We start from the raw sequence: 21,323 nt of genomic DNA on the forward strand, positions 1-21,323 counted from the left end.
ATATCTTTAAAAAAACATTGTGTACTAGATGAAATACAAAGGCTTTGGTCTGTTTTACAATCAACAATGATTAAATCTGATATGTACTTGTAAACAACTGCCAAACACTTAAGTTTAAAACTCTGTCAAGCAATGTTTAATCATAATTATAGGAATTAAATATTTCTAGTTGCACAATTTTTTTTTGACCATAGGACACTATAATACAACTATACCTAAGAGACAATTTGTACCTGACCCTAAAGAAATGTATTTCATGATGCATGGAACATTTATAGAATATTCTCAGGGATATAAATGAAATCAACTTTTATTGGAGAAATCTTTCTGGAAGATTTCTAGGGAAGACAAGTACTTTACATTTTGACATAAACAAACTGGATTATATCGAAGACGCAGTCTACCATTTACAGTCTACAGGTTTTCTTTTACACCTGTTTCCCACGTTTAATGTTCTTCGTGGTAATCTAGAGTCAATCCAACCACCGAAGCAAGAGGTCCGAGTTGTGTCGCATGTCGTGCCGTCTTTGCACACTTTGAGCTGTTGATAGAGATCCTTGTTTAATAGGCCGGCAAACGCAGGCCCACATCAGAGGAGTCAAGACCACAGCCTCAGTGGGTGGATCGAGTTTGAGTTTTCCTCTGCTAAAAATCCACTCGTAAGAAATAAGACCAATAAATAGTTGTTTTTTTGACACAGTAAGAGTCTTCCCTCCAGCTTTTCGTCTTAATGATATGCAACAGCGTCCAGAGACCATGCAAAGGCTGGTAGAAAGTCTCGATATAAGCAGATCAAAAGATAGTCATGGCAGAATCTCTCAGGTTCTTCTCTCTCAAACAAACGCAAGACCAACATGGCTTTCTAGCAGTCCATCTATCAGTACTTGATCTCGGTTTTTCATATTAACATACAAATGGCCATTTACTAACACACCAGAGAAAAAAGGAAACAATGACTGAAGTTGGAAATAGAAAAAAAAACAGATACGTTTTTGTTCCATAAAAATTTAACACCGGGCACTTTACAGAGGTCCATTTTTTTCTGTCTATCCATTGTTGTTCTCTCTTCCAAGTCCTCCTTTGAATGTGCCTAGAGCTACAGAACAGCACACAGTCCCACTGGAAAACAAAAGCCCAGACGTCCCAAGGCTCTCCCAGAGTCTCTTTCTTTCTCTCCTGTCCTTTGCTGCTTCACAACCCTCTCTCCTTCTTTACTCTCCTGTGCCGTGTATGTGTGAGGAGCACTGCCGGAGGGCGATGGTGGAGTGGGTGGTTAAAGGGTGAAGTAGCTCTTCTCTCTACTGTAGTCTTGACCAGTACTGAGACATGTCAGGCTCGCCCCCTGGGACCTGGACAGGGACAGACACTCCAGGAGAGATGAGTCCTGCAGAGACAAAAAGAGAAAATGTCAGTAAAACAAATAAATATAAATGAAAACCCCAGAAGTCAACATGGTAAATATGATGAGTGGCTGCACCATGCACAGTTAGTGTGACAGCTAACACTAGTTAGCCTCACAGCACAGAGCATTGTGCTTTAAATGCTTGCAAATAGGTAGACGAGCAGTGGAGCCGCAGTGAGTCACAATGCTCTGCACATTGATGCACAGTAAAAGGCTTGCAAGCTCGATGAATTGAGGCTTTGGTAATGGCATTTAAACAGAGAGAGTAGAACAGCAAATGAATCAAATTAATTAGCAATTTAGCACAGAGGAAATGTGGTTATGCATGATTAACTCTTCATGACTATAACCGGTATATATGGCTCCCAGTAAAAGCATCCTAATGGGGTGGAACTAAACTATGGGCTGGAGTAGAGGGGTTGACATGATGGCGTACAGCGCAGCGATGAAATGAGCTTCATGCAACTGGAGAAGGAAATAGATATGGAAGGTAGAAATATTGATCCGTTTAAAACCATAACGTTTCTCAGATAGATGGAAAGGAAAAAGAAGTTGTTGCAACAGATCATGAATCAAAGATGGCTATGTAGTACCCCTTAAATTACAGGAAATGTGGCAGATGTTTCAAAGAGTGCACTGTTTGTTAATTCCAAAGCATGTTGGTAAACAATGAACTGTCTGCCTACCTGTTGAGGTGGTACCAGAAGCGCTCATTGATTGGCTGTTCATATGTGCCTGCATATGAGGGGGCGTGTATGTGTCGTAACTCCGCCCGTTCACAGGCGGACTGGTAGGCAGCATGCAGGAATAAGAGGTCTGGCTGGGCTATAGATGGGGAAGAGAATGTGACATTAGCTTAGCCAACCATAGGTGTAGTCTTTAATTCTGTTATTTTATATAATTTATATTTTTTGTTCTCTAAGAAAGTATCCTTTAATTTTTTTTTGTTTGGCCTGTAACCACAGTTTTATATTACTCATGGTCTGTTTCATTCCACTCTTACAATCATATCAATCTTTATAAAATATCACAGGAAAAGTCTTTAAACATCATTCACTAGTGAGCATTATGGTCTTTTACTTACTTGCATAGATAGATTGTTTCCCATGGTGAAGCTGGGCATGGGGGGCAGCGCACTGTAAGTGTTTGCGAGTGCAGAGTCAGGTCTACCCAGCATTGACCCCGAGGTGAAAGACACTGTGGATGAAAATAAAAATAGTTAAAACCCGCTAAAATAACACAGAATGAGAGTGAGCGTTTCATTAGCGTTAAGTAGCCCGGTGCGTGCGTAAAGTGACGCGTTATCTGACAGGCTGATCGGCCCGGACACAGCCTACTGTAGGCCTACAGCACAGCGCGTGTCTAAGGTGATTGACTTGTGAGAATGAGCTCTGCCGGTGTGCCCTCGTGCCTGATTCGGTAATCAAGCAGATAGTCAGCTGAGAAGTTTTGCTCAATCATCCATCAAAAGGAAACCACCGGAGCTTCTTCGTGAGAACTATAGCGCACAGCCACCGAGGCCTCTTTTCCTCTTTAATATTTATCCGCATGCTGTCACACAAAAATATGTTATAATATTTCTCTAAAAGTAGAGCGTGTAGGGATACTCTGTTAAAGTCTTGCATTCAAATTGTTACTTAAGTAAAAGTAAGTATTAGCATCAAAATATACTTAAAATTACAAAAGTACTCATTATGTATATTGGCTAATATATAATATATGTTCTGATCGGATGCATTAATGTGTTTAATAAAGCTAGATGCAGCACATTTTAATTACTTTGTAAGGGATATTTGGTGAATGTTATTCCAGTTAACTTAATGTTATTAAAGTGTTGATTATATTTCACATCATTATTCTAAATCTGCAAAGTAACTTAGGGTATTAAAAGAATGTAGAGGATTAAAAGAACACTTATTTGTATTGGGGTAAAAGTACAAAGTATCAAAACAATTGAAATAGTGAAAGTCCCTCTTTCACTTGAGTACTTAGTTACTACATCAATGCATATTCTATTTTTAAATGAAATGGAAATATTATTTTTAGCGGTGTCCTGTAAGTGTTGTCCCGGATGTGGAGGGCCTACCCGGTGTGGTGGGCTGTGGGATGGCCTGGTAGACGCTAGTGCTGAAGCTGCTGCTGATGGGGATGTGGGAGGAGGAGTTGTTGGCCTGCCGGCGCTGGTTCCGCAGCTTCTCCTCTCGCCTCCACTTTGCTCTTCTGTTTGAGAACCATACCTGCAAAGGATTTTGCTTATTAGTTTGCTCACATGCATTTACTTTGCGTGCAACTTTTGAAAACTGTCATACATCCGTTGCAACAACAAAAAAAGAGTCGGATCACTCACTTGTATTCTTGCTTCGGGCAGGTCGATTTTCGCTGCTAGTCTCTCTCGCGCGAAAACATCTGGATAATGAGTCCTTTCAAATTCTGTAATGCAATAAATCGTAAAAGATAAGTAAGTAATAGTTTATTATTATAAACATTATACATTTCAAAACAATTAAGAACTTATTTGTGTTATTACGGATACATGTTGTATCATTAAAAAAGTCAATATGGCAGATATAAAGGATTCACTGATTGCTCCACCTTTTTCCAGTGCTTCAATCTGCTCCTGTGTGAAGGACGTGCGGTTTCTCTGTAGTTTCCTCTTGAGCTGCAGTCTCATCTGTGTCTCCTCTGAATCCTCCCCGTTCGAGCTGATAGAGTTTGTGTTTTCGCCTGCACCGTCTGGTTGTGGGCAACCATCTGCACAAGAAAATATAGAAGAAATATACATTCAATTAAGCTAATTGAATAATGAATTCTCTGCTCTCGTGTTGTATCGGCCTACAGCTAATTGTACAGACCGCGGTGCAACATCATTAATTAAAGCCCCTATCATGGCTGATTAAATTCAAAATCAGATGAATTATTGCCGTTTTTTCCTAATGTTGACAGATTGCAGACGACTGCCTGCGTGAAAAGGAACAATATGAAAAAGGCTCCGCGGTTAAACTGTTTATAAAATATTGTGGGAAAAACAGGCTGCAGAGGGAAAGGCTCCGCGTACTTATCGCTTCCCAACAATGGCGTGTGTTCTCAAAAGGTTAAGAGAAATGTGACAAGATGTGGCGAGCCTCTTTTCAGAGCCTATGAAATGTATTAAAACCCCAAACTCTCTAGCCCCCTTTTTTAGGGCAGAGCAATGCCTCAATGGTCGTTCCCATATGGGCGTTGGTATAGCCATTGAGGTGACCACCAACTTTTGAATAGAAGAAGACGCTTTTCAGAATGATACAATGCCTTCAGGAGCAAGGGAAACCATTAAACTATGGACACAGCCAGGGACGAGCAGTGAGCCCTCGGTGGGTGTAATATATGGGAGGGGGGCTTTTGGAGGAGATGACAAAAGGATCCTCTCTCTCTGGAGGCGCGCAGGCTATAGTACTTTGGCATTGTGCGTACGAGGATCCCAGTCAACAGAGCTTTGAGTCCAGTGTGTTAACCCTTATCCACTACCATCATTAATCACGTCCCCCGGCCAGCTACACGCCAGTCAGGATTTCTGTCTTCAATTGGAAACAAATGAGTGAGGAGAGAGCATGCAACCCCCTGAACAACCAAAATAAGACCAATCTATTCACTGCCCCTTCAGTTTGCAGGGTGAGGCTTATCGACTAATGTCTGTCTTGTTGTTGGACATCATTATCACACCGAGAAGTTAATGCGAAAGTAAGCAGGGGTGCGTTGATAAGAGGGTGGTTTATGTAATATCTCACGGATGTTTGTTTGGAGCAATGGGTTGAACTCATGAAGGGAAATTCATCTTTTGGCATGCAGATTTTGATTTGCATATTTAGTCATTAGTGGCTTGCTCAAGGACACGAGGATGTTGCAAGGTTTTGGACAGGTGTAGAGAGACCTATATAAAGGCATGTAGGCTTTGTGCCGTGAGTAACATGCACAGCACTTTTTGTATTGAAAACTTTTTTGGGGGGGTGTGAAAGATGTAGCAGTTAGTGCTTTATATTTTCTTTTTTAAACCGTTTCCATTCGCTCACAGGCAATTGGACTGCTGTAGGTCTGAAAACATATTTAGTGTGTTTAAAAGTTCTGGAGGAAAATCTGGTGCTACACGTTTCTTGACAATTTCCCTCGCTGCAAAAATAGACAAAAAGTATTCTTCTATAGGCCAATAGTTTGTGCTATTTGTTTCTTCACTCAGGCTAATCCATAAAAAGGAGTGAATGTGCAGCTATTATCCGTCTGCCAGACCCACTGACGCTAGGATGGGATTTGTTTTCTTTATGAAAGCGCTGGGAAATAAACTCATTCTTTAGTATCACGGTGTCTCAGCCAGTGAGGCGGAAAAGCAGCAAAAAAGAGATACCGAACCAATTGCGGCACCTTTCAGCTGCTGAGACCGGATCAAAACACTCTTGAGAAACCGCTTAGAACTGAAAGAGAAAGTGAGAGACTAAATCCTATAGACGGGATTTAGAGCCATATAGCCAGCGAATGAGAATGAGATAAAAGACGAAATCGGTGAGGAGTTTTTATTCGTTCCTTTTGGATAGAGTTGTCTTCTTTTGGGGCCCTGTCCCTCTCCATGTAACCATTATATCTGCTTACTCGGCTGTCAGATGGAAAACATATTTTCCTTCCCCTGAGACAACTGCTTAACTTAAACTGTCATTGAATTCAAAACACATTTAATGCTAATTACTATTACTGTAATTATTATTATTATCATTTAGAATATTAATTATAAAATATAATCTTTTAAAATAATAATTAATACATTTTACAGGCATTAGGGTAACAACCGTAATCAGGTCAAAAACATTTAAAAAAAATAGAATGTTGCTATTTAAAATAATAATAACAAAAGCAATATTATTGAATAATTTATTGTTTTTTTAATTACATTTAGCTGTCCATATGGTCGTTTCCGCTTTACTGCTTGTTGATAACATCCCCACGTGTCCAAATGGTCATCAAACAAATGCAAATTATTATTTGATACGACTGAATTCCAGCACTTGCATTTCCCTTTTCTGATGCAAATCAATGAATGCTTCAGTAGCCTAATACTTGTTTCATGAATGGATATTTAAGACGCAAAGAAAGCGTATAAGGTGATGCTTCCAATAAGAAAATGTGCTCAGTGTTCGGCCTGCAGAAGGCCGACAGGAAACCCTCTGAAGTGGAACATTTCCACAGCAGCCTTACCATCTCCACACTCCTGCATGTTGCCATAATGAGAGACAAAGCCCTCTCTAATGAGCAATTACACGTAGTGCGGGCCGTTCCCATAACCAATCATTGCGTGTGAAGGAAAACATTCCTTTGTACTAATATCCCCGCACACAGCTCCCCGGCTCTGCCTCCCCATCAGGAGGGGAGGAAAATGCAGGCTGTTGGGTGGACACCTCTGCTGAAAGGACAAGTCGCTGTCACGCACATCCATGTCTGGGACAGTGGAGGCATTCAGACTGCATGCATGGCCTATGGCTTCCTCTAATCGACTAGTCTTAATTGGGGGTCTTGTTCAGGGCATCAAAGCATGCCAAATACCTTATTGCATACAGAGCCTTGTACCGGAACTACTGGAATAGAAAGCTGTAAAACTATTCATATTCAAACATGGCAATTTATGGTGGCCTCGGTGGAGTTCACATGTATCCCTATGCAGCCACATTCAAACATGGATGGTGAAATATTTATTTGGGTCTGACAATATTTGGAATCCTTCTTTTTTTTTTAAAGAACCGTGCATTCGTCAAGGTGTCTTTATTGCCACTGTGTGATAATGAGGCTCACCTTGGTTGGGCTGGCCTGGCACTGATGTTCCGGGGTACCAGCCGGGCCGGGTCCCCCAAGTTCCTGTCTGACCGTTGAGCATTCTCAGTTTGTCATACATGCCATCTGCGCCCATCTGTTGCTTTTCACTAGCCAGGTTGCGGAGGACTCTGTTTATCGATGACACCTGAATGACAAATTACATGATATACAGATTAGATGGAGCGCCGTATCAGTGTACAAATATATAGAGCAGCGGTTTCATAGCACACATATAGGCTTAATAATCAAAATAAATGTACACAAGAAGGTGTTCCGAAGCGCACACATGGACAGCGAGCTGTTTCTAATTGACTATGTGTGGGTGATCACATCTGCGCGCCCCACAATGTGAAACGCATTGTATTTAATAAGACTGAATGGTTCGTTGCCCATCTACTTTTCCTCCACTGCATGAGAAAAAAAAGTCATTTCATGTGGCAAATTAAATCATGCACATAACTTACAGTCAGCACACTTACACTGGGTATGTTGTCGTTGGTGCAGGTCCCCTCCGACAGAAGTCTGTCACGGATCTCCCACGCAAAGATAGACGGACACTCCCGTTTGTACTGAGCGATTTTCGCGACCACCTCTGGAGTGGCGACTCTAGGCTTGCTGCCGCCTATTGCTCTCGGTCTTATGGAGCCAGTTTCATAATACCGGCCCAGTATTTTGCTCACACAGCCGTTGGATACCTGTATAGAAAACAAAAGACACAATTCACATACATTATTTACGACTATTAATGGAATTTCTGAGATGGCGTCAAAAAATTATCACCTTTTCACTGTCCAGCACTTGGACTTCATCATGGGTCTATAAAAACAAAAAATATGCCTTGAATGGTATATTAGCCATTTCCCATATTATATTTATTCTTTATAGAAACTTAACGTTTACTGTACTTTTTATTGGTCTTATTAGGTTTCCAATAAAATGAATTATGTTAACTAATAAATGATAATTTACCGGCTGAAAAAATCGTAATGCCAAATTCAGGCTGCTTTACTGCAGCTTAAATGTTGCATTTTAAAGATGGACTTTATTTTTGAAAAAGCATACAGTATTTCATGCTTTGCTTAACGATTTTATAAAAAAAAGCATCCATACCAAATAAAATCTGCATAAACGTGTTTCTGTGCAAAAGGTGTGTTAGTGTCACCTGCAGTATCCTGGAGATGTCGCAGGGTCGAGCACCACTGTGAGCAAGTTCAACTATTTTCTGCCTGGTGGAATCCGGCAGCGGTCTACCATTAACAAACACACCACCAAGCTGGTTTACGCCACTGTGACCTACATGGAGAGAAAAGCATCTCAGTCATCACACCGTTTTATAACTCCAATTAAAACATGTGATAAAGCAAATGAGTTTCATTTAATGGAGAAGAGAATGATAAAAGCGCTCAGGATAACCGAGTGAAATATGAAACATGAAGACAGTAAACAGAGGCACAGACGGCATTTTGCAGTTCAATTCAAACAAGTCAATATCATATAGAAAAAAGTGTTTAAAATCGAAGTGCACTAATTAAACTATAGTTTTAAGAAACTGTCACACCCGGCACATTGCCCTCTGCAGAAAACACTGCGCAGTTATTTAGTAAGACATGCAGAACCTGGATTCAACGACAATAGCCTACCCTCACTTCCATTAAACTAAAAACATTTAAAAACGTATTTTTCAAATGAAGACATCAGTCGATCTTTAGCCCCTAGGAAACTCAACCAACCTTTTATCAAACCGGCAAACTTCGTTATTAACAGTCGCATCTTTATCAATGAACAGACACTTAAAGCTGCGCAGCAGCAACATCCGCAACTCACTCCAAAACTATCTCCAAAATAACAACCAGCAGCACCGAAAATCACATAATATCCTTAACCCGCAATAATATGTTAAACTAGCTTGTATTTAAAAGCATCGCTATTCCGAAAGTGACTTTAAATCGAAAAGATATTTCTACGATAGTCCTCCAAAACAAACAATAATTACGCATCAATACGACAGAAACCACATACAATACTAGCTCTAAAATAGCATTTTTATGATTGTTTATTATCTAAAAGAATATTGCTTTTTAGAGATTATTCCTTATATGTCCTATAGTATTCCTCTAAAGCATAAAATAAAGCAGCAAACCTGATGCCAAAAGGGAGAGCTGACTCCCCGGAGTGCCTGAGCTGCTCTCTGTTTCTCCGCTCCCTTCCCCTGCGCTGCCGCCCGGTACATTGACTCCGGGAGCAGAGGCTCCTTAGCAATAAATAAGCTCCAAATATAGAAGAGGGGGAAAATATGATGAGCCTGCCTGACATTTGTCTTTAAAATAAAGCTAGCTGCACGTCAAGTTTGAGCTTAATTTCTGGAAATAGGCGGAAGTCGCCTCGGATCATGCATGGGAGGCTAATTGAAAAGATCAGTTGGAGCACTTGTGGCAGGCATGTCACTTTATGACACCGCTCTGCTTTTGAAAATCGCATCGTCACGACAAATAGTAGCATGATAAAACGACCCTTTCTGTCTGCATTTGGATATCACTCAGACAAAATTGGACGCTACTCGTTTACCCTCCGAGGGAGACTTCGTTTTAAGGTGGCCAGGGGCTATGCGCGGTCACAGAAACGAGGGCGCGCCTGGATTCTTAACATATTAAAAGTGACAAGCAGTTTTTTTCCCCCCTTGTTTGTATTTGACAACAAATGCTCACAGCCACTGCAGTCCTGTTGTGTGCAATCGGTAGGCGTCTTTACTCTGCAATATGTCACAGGACTCTGCTTTAAACTGCTATTTAATTTTATACAAATTATCAACATGGGCCTGCGTGAAAAACCAAACTGTTTAACTGAGTAGCCTTTTGGCCGCTATGTGCATAATCTTCCAGCGTGGATCTGATTGATAGTAAATCCATTATCATCCCTCCTGCTCTTTGGTAATTCCAGGATTAAGTGGAATTAATAGACTTCTTACGGTGAAATTGGCCTACCCGCATTAAGTAGTGCTGCTCTGCGGGTTCTCCAGTCACCTCTGATTTACAGCTATCATATAAATCCTCCGGATCGATAAAACCGTCGGATAAGGACATCACATAAAAATCAAACTCTCCTAAGGTTAAGTCTTAATCATGGCACAATTCCCTCAAGTGCCCAGAGTCGATCTCGCCCGCTGGCGCTGATTATGCGCCTTGTATTCTATTACAAGTCGACTAATAGGAAAACATATGGTGTCAATTTGGACGCTCCCCACCATATACACCCAGGAGTTATTAGCACAAAAGCCACCGAGGCCGTCGCGACCTTTAGACAACCCAAAGGGCCGGGCCCAATGATATCTCCTCGGCTATTTGCACCAGACATCACACGCCAAGCCAGGGGAGCATCCCATTATCATCAATCCGCTGCAAAGCAGAAGCACTGGGTATTGTATACAGCTTTGATAAGACCTCATCATCTCTAGGAACACGGGCAAGCAAATACAAAAAATCACAGGGAATAAACTATAAAATAAGACTCTATTTCTAGTTCGTAAAAATATTAGTTTTATTGTCATCACAGGTCACTGTTATTATGATTCACACCTCCTCACATCAAACAATCCAACTGTCATCAAACACATTTTTTTGTATCATTAATGCGCACAGATTACAGCACAGACACGTCATAAAGGTATAGATAATAATAAAATAAAATCAACCCACACACCTTCATCACAGATGTCATACACCTCTTGTCCAGCAGCAAGAGAGAAAATGATTCATGTTTATCCTTTTTGATTTCATCACACACCAGGAACAAAACAAATATGTGGGCCACTTTAAACACAGAGGCCTAAGCAACTTTGACTTTTTTGATTGGCACCCACGACAATATGGTTGTTAATATTTATCTTCCGCTGTGATTCCAGCCTGCACCTAACAGTGAGGCCTGCGGTATGAGCATTTTTTTGTTCTTCTTCATGCTGTCTGTCCGTGAAGAATATGGACTAATCTACATAAGACATTATTGCTATTCCTCATGTTTCATGCAGGGCTCTTCTCTACGCAGCTAATCTTGTATGCAGCCTGGCAGCCAGCTCTAACGCTAATGCAGACGGCTGTGCAATTATTTAATACCAACTCAAGCAGAAACAAAAATCTCCCTCTCAACCCAACCCCCTCTATTCTCCCTCCCTCTCTATGGAGTAGGACGATGTGTGATTAACTTGTTCAATAATAACTTCTCTACCTATCATTGCAAAAAATAAATTAACAGCAATGAAACGGCCATCAAATAACTGAGAATATTTTTCCCCTGCACCTCAAAGTCATGCAAATGTATGCCTGCACATACATTTCCTTTCCTTTAAAGTGTTCTTAAAGTTATTTCGCTATAACAACCTGTGCATAATGTCAGTGGGTGTGGCCTCAATGCAACCACTTTAAATATTGCAGTTGTAATCAAAAGTTTTACAAATAAAAAGACATAAGAAAACAACTTACTGTTCTGCATCATTGAGGCTACGCCAGACTCCCACGCGGCTTGGCTGTGGTATTCTAAGCGTCACAAGGGGAAAACAAATAGGTTAGCATCCTGTACACATTTTATTTTTTCACATTTGAATTATTTGCAACTTTTTTTGTAATTTATTTTGTATTATTTAAGTTTCTCATCTTATCGTGCTATTATAATGTTTGGGGATCTTTGTGATTAAAACATTATAGATGCATAATGAATTTTCACATCCACTCAGTGTATGTGTATTTTAATTAAACTTGCCTGGAAACAGAGTTGACTGTCCACTCTACAACAATTTAGTCAATCATCTGCCGTTTTCACTACTTAATGTCTCCCTATAGGACAAAGCAAAACAACACATTAGCACAGCCACAGCTATACTGATGCACTTACTTTATCTGTGCCCTACATTAACAATTAACCTAAATGTATCTGACAAGCAAATAAATTAAAATTGACGAGACAAGATTTTTTTTAACATCTCTGTTGGGCCTGTTTTGAACTTGTTAAAATAAATTCAGACTAACAGCTTAGCCGTGATGTTGGGCCTATAACTCTTTTACAGCACTATTTCTTTCAAGGCTTATAAAGCAATCAGCCCTCATCGTCTCAGCAAGAGGCCTTCTATTATTATGTTTTACTTGATATCCCTCCTCTTGTGGAGTCTACCGTGGAAACTGTACAGTGACACACGTTGTCTACCTCGCCTCATTGCTCTGCAAAAGTCCAGACCAGGAGGGGGTACAAAGCTGCTGTACAAAGCCTGCTGGACTCCCAACAATGCACCCCCCCTTTTCTGCCTCGTATACCTCAGACCCGGGGCGAATACTCGGCCTCCGCGACTAGAAACACACAGCTTCCCCACTAAACACACCAACAAGTTCAGATTAATACAAAGAGCCGGAGGCATGCATCCACCCCCTCCGGGACCATTCACACACCCCCCCCCACACACACACACACACAGATACACGACCGTGACCCCGGTGCAGCTATGGTGTGTGAATGTGGGTTTTGTTATCCCTGCTTTTATAGAAAAATATTTTTTAAAGTAATTTCTTGTTACAAATATTTGGTGGTTATTTTGTGCTGCTGGTGCAGGTTGTAAAGCGGGGTTTAAAGACACAACAGCGCAGTAGGGCGCTCAATTGGAAAAGACAAATGCATTAAAGAAGCTATTGACTGGGAGACAGATAAAAAGGGGGCCAGGGAGGGAGAAGTTTGAAGTTTTCGTTTTCTCCCTCCATGCACAGTTGTGTTGTGTGCAGAGCAAAATGGCCTGATAGCGACGTCTAAAACAGCCTGTGTTTAGTCCATGGCTAGTTTGTAGGATGCACGCAGGGGCCGCCATTGCATTTAGATTGTAGCTTCCTTTCATGTTTAACAAATAGGCTGAATTAATCAAATTCAGATTCCATCACACTGGACCACGTAGCCTGAGTTAGCCTGTTTAGCATAACATAAACTTACCAAAACAACCACTATTTCAGATAATAATGCTATTGTTTGCCTTATGTCATGATGTCTAAATTAAAGTGGAATTAAACCTTTTTTTAAAAAGACTATTTAAATTTGCCCAGCTTGGAAACGCACTGCAGTCAGTAGCTTTTTAGCCTTTTAGGGTCCAAGTGGTTAATCATTTATTTAAGGTCGAAAGCTCAAACGTTGTTGTTCCCGGGGTTAACTACGATCTAATCTGCATTTCTTTTCCTTTAGTAATCCGTAACAACAATGTCTTAATTCAACATGCTTATTCTGGCCGCGCTCACAACATTCATATGCAGAAATAGTGCATGTAGGCCTGGACTACAATGGCCCGGGTGCAAGTTGCAGGATAACAAAGAATAACATATATATATATTTGTAATGCCTTTATAAAGGCTTGATACTTGATATTTTAAAAATGTGTTACATATTACATATTGCATGTATTGAGTTAGTTAATGTCCTGCATGTTGCCAACAGGTTTAATCTCAACTCAAAGCCTTAACAATTTTAGTGTAGCCTATTTTAACAATTGTATCAAGCCATGGTGTGTTTCTTCCATAAGTATTTTTTAAATTATATCATAATTTTAGGTTCAATTATTTTCAGAATAACAACATAAAAATGTTAAATGGCAGAAACATTACTACATCTGTTTAATTCTAATAATGTATTTGTTTTGACAAACTATTTTAAAGCATTATCAATTTGAATCAATTGTTATGTTTATAAAAATGGTTTAAATTAATCATTTGAAATATTTAAAATCATATACTGATTGGCCTGTCAATATAGTAGCTTACTATTTTAAAAATACAACACAGCCTAAGTACTGACATTTCAAAGTACTCGCTGTCATTAGGGGAAACACGTTATAAAAAGCGGGGAAAAGTTGTATTTTCTCTGACACACAAACACTCTAAAACCGGCCTCCTCTTCAAGTGCTCCATGGAGCTTTTTTTTTTGTAGAAGGCGCTTGGGTGACTCGCCTGCATGAATCAATCTGACACCTTTCCTCAACGGGTCATTGCGCCCCATTCTCCACGATGATCACTGTCCTGGCCCAACGTGACTTTTTACTCTTTGGTGTCATAAATAAGCGGTAAGCTATCCGTAGGCCTAAACACACCAACAAAATCGAGCAGATAAAACAGACAGAGGACCTAAAGGCTGTTCGCACTTTCGAGTGAGTCCAGTCAGAAGACAGGCTGCACAGTCCAAACAATAAAACACCCAAAACCTCACCCCTGCACTCAACCTACAGCCGAGAATAAATTAGCTATATTAATAATAATAATAATAATAATAATAATACAAATAATAATAATATTAATCCTAATCCCAATAATAAAATACAATAATAACACATACAATAATAATACTTGTTATTTATAATAATTATAACAATAATCATTAAAAAGCACACACAAAACTTTAAGTCAGGATCTCACCTTTTTGGGGCATCCTGCTTGGTTGTCAGAGTCCTTGGTAAACTATAGGCTACAGCCTAGTTCTCCACACCACAGAAAGAGCACAAAAAGCCGACCAGGATCAGTCTCTCTCGGGAAGTTTAGAAGAGGAAAAATTAGTTTCCAGTGGTCTTCGGCGGAGACGGAGGGGATATCCCTGCGAAGGGGACAGAGATTGACAGTGAACTCAGATGTCAGGACGCACGGAGTTTGGCGAGGATGTGCGCTGGCGTGTGAGAGAGCGAATGAGAGAGTCGGAAAGAGAGAGAGTGGGGAAGAGAACGAGAGAGAGAGAGAGGTGGGGGGGCGGAGGGAAGGAGGGAGGGAGAATGGTGGTGATGGTAGAAGGAGGTGGGGGTAAGAGAATGAACACACCTATGCTGATTGGTGATGGAACAAGTGTATTAATGTATGTGTTCCTGGTCTGCTGTGTGCGCCTCGCCTCGCCTCCCTCCGCTGCTCTTCACTGGCCCATTAGCGCGACCCGACCTCTGTCATCATCCCCCATATAAACACTTCCCCCTGCACCATAGCAAAAGCGGGAAACGGGGCCGAGCCACAGCGAGAGAGAAAAGAGAGAGAGTCTTCGCATCCCACTAATCAGCCCACGCATGCAAATACCCTGCGCTCACTTGCTGAATATTGCCCTATTGCAAGCAACTGCCTCGGAAATGCCCATTGGTTGGAAGGCTCTATTCTTCCAGGCTGAATTGGGTCTGCACTGGGAATCTGAGGCATGTTCATCAGCTCCAACCTAAGGCTAACTAGTGCTGCAGTGAAACGGGAAGTAGCACAGCAGCAGCAGCACGTGAACCAAGGCGCTCGTAACACTGCATAACATTTACAAAGAGCTGCAACGTGTTTTGTAACGAAACAAGGCACTGTTCTGCAGATGTGGGTAATGTCACATTAAAGCAGGATATTATATCGTTATGTTGAAAAGTTCGGAGACATTTTGGAAAGTGTCCAGCCCTGGTTTCTTTGTGGTTCCTGCGTCCATGTGGGTTCTCAGTATGATTGACATATAACTATTTACAATTGTTTACATATAATTTACACCAGAGTTGCTCACTTTGTGAAACTTGAATTAGCTTAGCGCGGGAATTATCTATATGCTCGAAAAGTAAAACTGCATTGAAAGTTGTGGAAAGTTATTTTTTAAGATCCTATGGGAGAATATTTACTTATATTTTACATTTCCATGTGCCACTGCCCTCGCTTACTAAAAATAATAAATGCCCACCACGTGCTTTTGTTGATTCTTTTGGGTATCACCTTCCACTGAATAGCCTCACCCCTCCTGTCAACAAGGACACCATGCGTAAAGAGCGCAGCCTTTATGCATGCTCTGGTGCTTTTTATGGACACATTTGCGAGGCACGGCGACGTCACTCCTGCGACCTGACAGCAAATAGCACGCGTAAATAAAGTAAAGCAAATGACTGTGTAGCCATGGCCACACGCTCCCAAACTGCGCTGGTTGAATGACTGGCTATTAACGTACACCTCAACGCACCCAAAAGCAACCCCTCTGCGCCCGTGTATGAGCATACACCCCGAGCTTTGGGCAGCACCAGTCTTAGCTCTGAGGAGCCCCGTTGCTCACTCCAAAAGGAGGAAACCCGAAGGGAAGAGAATGAGGGTTGTATGGATGTGGAAGCCAAACTATAGCAGAAAAGGGGGTGCATGAAAGGGCAAAGAGAGAGAGGGGGGAGAGGGACAGGCATAAGCAGGGGGAGGGGAGAGAAATTGCTTCTTTTTTGGATGGGAGGCCATGAAATGAAGTCATAGAGGCCTACACTTGACTTTCTTTGACATGTGAAAAAGTAGGAGAAGTCAGAGCTCATCAATAAAACACTTCGGAGGTGAAAGAGGGCTCCCTAACAACCATCGCATTCCTGACTATGGGTTCAATGAGTAGACAAACGACACTGCCAGAGAGAGAGAGGGTGAGAGTCAGAGAGGGAGAGGGAGGGAGGCAGGGGAGAGAGAGAGAGAGAGAGGGACTGCCCGGCTTGAATGGGGCCCTCAGTGGGCCGGCGAGATAATGAGCTGAGAGGACCGGCTCAAACTGTCACCGAGGGTCCCGCGGTGAGGAACAACACTTTGGCCAATACTCCTTCATCAAACAACCCGTAAACTAAACGAGCACATTCATCTGTTTCTCCTTGCTGCATTGTTTCTACTCACTTAGACTGGTGGCTCAGCCTATAGGCCTACCGTGAATGGCCGCAGCTTATATCAGCTAAGGGGGGGTTCCCAAACATTTTCACGTCAAGGACCCCCCTATTAGACATGCATTAGACCACAAACACCCCCCCACCTAGTAACCCCATCCGATAGGAGTCTGTGCAATGAGGGGAGCTGTGTTGGTTATGATTTACAGTCTATCTGAATGACAGGACACGCTGAAGGTGGAGCTAAACTTCCAAACAGACATTACTATGAGATTGACTTTTTGTCTAGTTGTTTAACGGAGGGAAATTATTTTCTGGTGATAGAATTTAATTAAAGTTACAGACATAGTGTAATACTAAAAAAAACATAGTTGATTGGACTATCTCCTGCTCTGTTTACCAAACTGTGCATCCTCCAGTTGGCTGTTGCATCAGAGCTGTGGCATCTAAACCTCAGCCATGTTTTTATAGATATATACTTGTATTATTTTTTTCGGATTTAGACACTTAAGGTGTGCTCAATTTTGTAACACGACGCTGATAAACATATAGAATATCGTTAAAATGTGGTCTCGAAAGGACAAAAAAAAGAAAAACTGTCTCCATGCCTGTTTTAAGATAATTGTGGTTATAGCCATACCTTTGTAGTGCAAATGTTATTGCAACTCACTTGTCACAGACTGCAGCTGTCAAAAATTCACACCACTAACTTGCCCTCGCTGAAAAGACAGATTCCCCGATGAGTGTGTCAAGTAGTTTTCTTTGGAAACAATACCTCCAGTAGGTTATTGATTTCTTTGGTTAAGCTGTAAATCCGCTCCAAGAGCTAATTCGTTGTCTGCACTCTCGGGAGATTTCGTATTTGTTTCCTTCACATCCTTCACTCGCATGTCAAGTAAGCCTTAACTTGATCAGAAAATAAAATGAAAAATATGTTTCCATATATTGTTTTACTGTTTTGTAAGGTAGTCTAGATTTCTGTGTTAGTCTGTAAAAAACGGGTTAGGATGATGTGAGGAAAGCAATTAGCCCAATTCGGATTAGCAGCAACTAATGCCACAGGCCTTGAAAAGAAAGCCTAATCTGGTCGCTATTTCCCCCCCAGGGCAATTTGGTATTTGTACCCATCTAGGAACTTTTAAATGCAAAAAACAGAAAAGGATGAAAGAAAGAAGACAGAAGGGGAGGGAGATGCAGTGAAAAACAGTGACATTGTTTTTGGACAGGGAGAGGGATGTAGTGCAGGGTAAACCCCCTAATGTAGTACTTATTTGGGATTACAGTTTCAGGGCTGATGCACATTTATACGAAATAAATTCATCACGTATGAAACTGGTTGAAATGGTGCTTCCAATCCGGTTAATTTTTTAGGAAAAACTGTTTTTTTCTTTTTAATTCTTGAATGCTTGTTTGCCTTTGTGATGATCTCCCATTTGAGGTCATAGTTCACTCAACTTTTATAAAGCAGGACATCTGGGGAGGTCTATTAGAAAATGTTAAAAGATTGTTACAAGCTTGTTTATAGTAAATAAAGGTGGCTGAGCTGATTCCTTCTGATTCAAGGAGATTTTTAAGAAAAAAGTATAGGGGTTACTTGTTATTTTTGTAAGAATACATCAAATATATTTATTTTAGTTTCAGGACAGCGCTGCTTGCACATTATAAACCCTGTGTAACTGTTATTACTTCCAACAAATCTCATCTCTACCTGCTGCCAAATTAAAATTGCACAAGCCTACCATTTTATTACACCTGCTTCATGCACTATTGAGCAAATAATCAAATTCAATATTATAAAATGTATCATCATTTGTGTTTCACTATTGATAATTATTGATGATAACAATCACAATTATGAGATGGGATTTTTTATTTCCATTAAATTAAACTAAATTAATTTGTTGGCAGCACTATAAAGGAATATATTTGAGCCAAGAAAAAAATGTGTATTAAAAAAACACACTACAATTATTAGTATTTTTAAAATAATTAATAATAAGAGTAATTTTCAACTGATGTGTATTGTTTGTTTCCAATTATCACTACAAATGTCGATCAGAATTTGTAAATTGTATTCTTGATGAGTTGACCTGTCATTCATCAAACAGCCTCGGACTGTCAGATTTATTCTCGCTAAAGAGATTCATGAGGACATCTCTGGTTTATATGCATATATTATTTGCACTTTAAACATGAGCAATTCTGTTCATATCAACCACAATTAAATAAACGACTTTTCCGCAGTTCTTTCATTAGTCTGCTCTTTTTTTTTTTTTTTTACAAGCATGCTGCACATGGACCGCGTCCCGGAAGACATCAATCTATTAATGCTGATTTATTTCTCAGCACACTAAGCAAATATATATGCCAAAATACCTCCAGGTAAAAAAGAAATACTTGAAAATGTTACTTATTTTGTAAACAAGCATTTTCGCATGTTTCAGTACAATAAAGATGCCAACACATGTAATTGTATTACATTAATTAGGGTTTATCCTCCATTGTTGCAAACGTATATTTTGTGTATTTACCTAATTATTTGTGCAAGTTTATGAGGACAAAAACGCCAGGATTGAGGATTTCTTTTGCAGCCTGCTGAAGGTGTAACCACAGTCCACAGAAGCCCTCTCCTGGCAAAAGGCTGAAGGCTGGGATAAACACCGGGCTAATGGTGTCACAGCGCTGCTCGCAAGCGTGACAAAAAGAAACACTGGACCCAAACATACAAGAGCCTGGACCGAGACATCCAGTGTCCCAGCTACTGTTTGGAAATTAGATAGTATTTTTATACATTACGTTATGAATAAAATACAACAAAAAAAAAAAAAAATATATATATATATTGGCCTATATATATATATATATATATATGGGAAGGACATCTCATTAAAGATGGAAATAAAATAGAAACAAATAAAACCCCACATCAATACAGGTAACACAAGGCACAGATCAATAAACAAATATTTGTTTTAATCTGAAACCGCTCACGTTCTTTCCCTGCATTGTTGTTTTATTTTGTTTCACTTTCTGGAAAAATTATGCAAAAAAAAAAGTAAATAAGTTAAAACACGACCAATAATAATAATAATACTCATGAAGTTTTTCTCAAAAAAAATGCATTTGGCTCGCATCTCAAATAAATAGGTGCAGACAGCTCACATAATGAAATATTCCGCTGATGGACAGCGTCATTTGCACGGTGCTGATGGATCGAGCAGAGCTGAATAGATCCCCATACACTTTCAATTTACTGTACAGGTCGAAGCCTTTAATTTCCGTCCGGCGTAAAGCTCACAATATTAGGCTATTTTTAACGGAGTGACGTGCGCTTAATTCCTCATTGAAGATCGCTAATTACACGCTAGCTACGTGTGTGATGGATGACAACAGAAACAAAGTCAGATGCTATGTTCAACTTTATGTGGGTGTACACCTCAAGTGGGCTACACTGAGCAACATGCAAGGAGTAAACCCATAATTGTACCTAATTTTGCCAATGCATCATGCTTTTAATTAATCAACCTGCAGGCAAGTCAGATTTGAATGTTCTTTGCACCCATTAAAGTGTGGGAGATCAGGAGAAGTACGCACATTTTCAACGTTTTAGTGTTTTCAAAGAAAGCAAAACAAAGAAAAGTATCAGAGAATTAAAAATGTAAAAGAAGTTAGAATATAGTCAGTCCAAACTCACCGGTTGAAAAGCAGCAGCTGAGTCTGACCAGTATCCTATGCGTATTTAGTCGCTTCTTCCCTCCCCGGGCCTCTCCTCCGTGTCACAGCGACAGAAACTTATAGGTCCCGATTAAAATCTATCTACCTTTGGATCCGTCGTGGAGTTTAAATGTCAATGAGAGTGGGGGAAAAAATCTGCGGCTCTTACTAGCAACTTTCCCTTCAGCATCAGCCTCAAGTTGGCAGTGATTGGCTGGAGCGACGGGTCGACGTCATACCTCGGACAGGACACAGAATGGGGAAGTGCACAAGGTAGCATATACATGTGGAGCTCACCGACCTGTTTACTGTCCCAGTGTGTGTGTGTGTGTGTGTGTGTGTGTGTGTGTGTGTGTGTGTGTGTGTGTGTGTGTGTGTGTGTGTGTGTGTGTGTGTGTGTGTGTGTGTGCACCATGCACACTCAACAGGGGCCATTCTTTTATTAAAATTATCTTTTATCTTTATTACATTTTAAAATTATCTTATTTCATTTGAGACTGTCCCCTGTTTAAAGTAGCTATAAGGTTAAGCAAAATACAAAATAAAACTGTCTTCTCCAGTGATTTTAGAAATACAAGTCTTACATTGAGATGTTCTCTGAGTTTGACATACAAATAAATGAGTACAATCTAGAAAACAACATAAGATATAGACTTGGGTGACTTAGTCAGTGTTTATTTTGAGTATACAAAATATTGTACATATCATTTCAAATGCATGAAAACTCAACTATCAACACAATGGATTTTGAAAGCTAAG

The 21,323-nt window shown here is 40.4% G+C and overlaps 1 protein-coding gene across 7 annotated transcripts; it reads right to left on the reverse strand.

The window, feature by feature from the left end:
- Positions 1-294: 294 nt before the first annotated feature.
- Positions 295-20,675, reverse strand: LOC104967085 (paired box protein Pax-6). Of its 7 annotated transcripts, none has more exons than XM_010796476.1 (14): positions 20,545-20,675; positions 14,656-14,830; positions 11,704-11,757; positions 10,928-10,951; positions 8,394-8,524; positions 8,012-8,047; positions 7,711-7,926; positions 7,211-7,376; positions 3,995-4,153; positions 3,750-3,832; positions 3,489-3,639; positions 2,487-2,599; positions 2,089-2,227; positions 295-1,384 (listed from the first exon to the last, which is right to left on the reverse strand). In XM_010796476.1, the coding sequence occupies exons 2-14, from the start codon at positions 14,666-14,668 to the stop codon at positions 1,299-1,301; spliced, it is 1,371 nt and encodes a 456-aa protein (XP_010794778.1). In that variant the 5' UTR covers positions 14,669-14,830; positions 20,545-20,675; the 3' UTR covers positions 295-1,298. The 7 variants fall into 7 exon arrangements, with proteins under 7 accessions (XP_010794778.1, XP_010794779.1, XP_010794783.1 ...); XM_010796477.1 differs by lacking the exon at positions 20,545-20,675 and adding an exon at positions 15,049-15,128; XM_010796481.1 differs by lacking the exon at positions 20,545-20,675 and adding an exon at positions 11,981-12,054 and having other exon boundaries at positions 14,656-14,920.
- Positions 20,676-21,323: the final 648 nt, after the last annotated feature.

This window comes from Notothenia coriiceps, unplaced genomic scaffold (assembly GCF_000735185.1).
Source record: "Notothenia coriiceps isolate Sejong01 unplaced genomic scaffold, NC01 NC01_scaffold00037250, whole genome shotgun sequence".
Classification (NCBI taxonomy): domain Eukaryota; kingdom Metazoa; phylum Chordata; class Actinopteri; order Perciformes; family Nototheniidae; genus Notothenia; species Notothenia coriiceps.

Excerpts from the sequence above, each read along its gene's own strand:
- LOC104967085 (XM_010796476.1), bottom strand. Across the intron at positions 8,048-8,393 it reads ACATCTCCAGGATACTGCAG|ACCCATGATGAAGTCCAAGT; the intron begins GTGACACTAACA and ends TTGTTTTTATAG. Across the intron at positions 7,927-8,011 it reads AAGTGCTGGACAGTGAAAAG|GTATCCAACGGCTGTGTGAG; the intron begins GTGATAATTTTT and ends TTTTCTATACAG.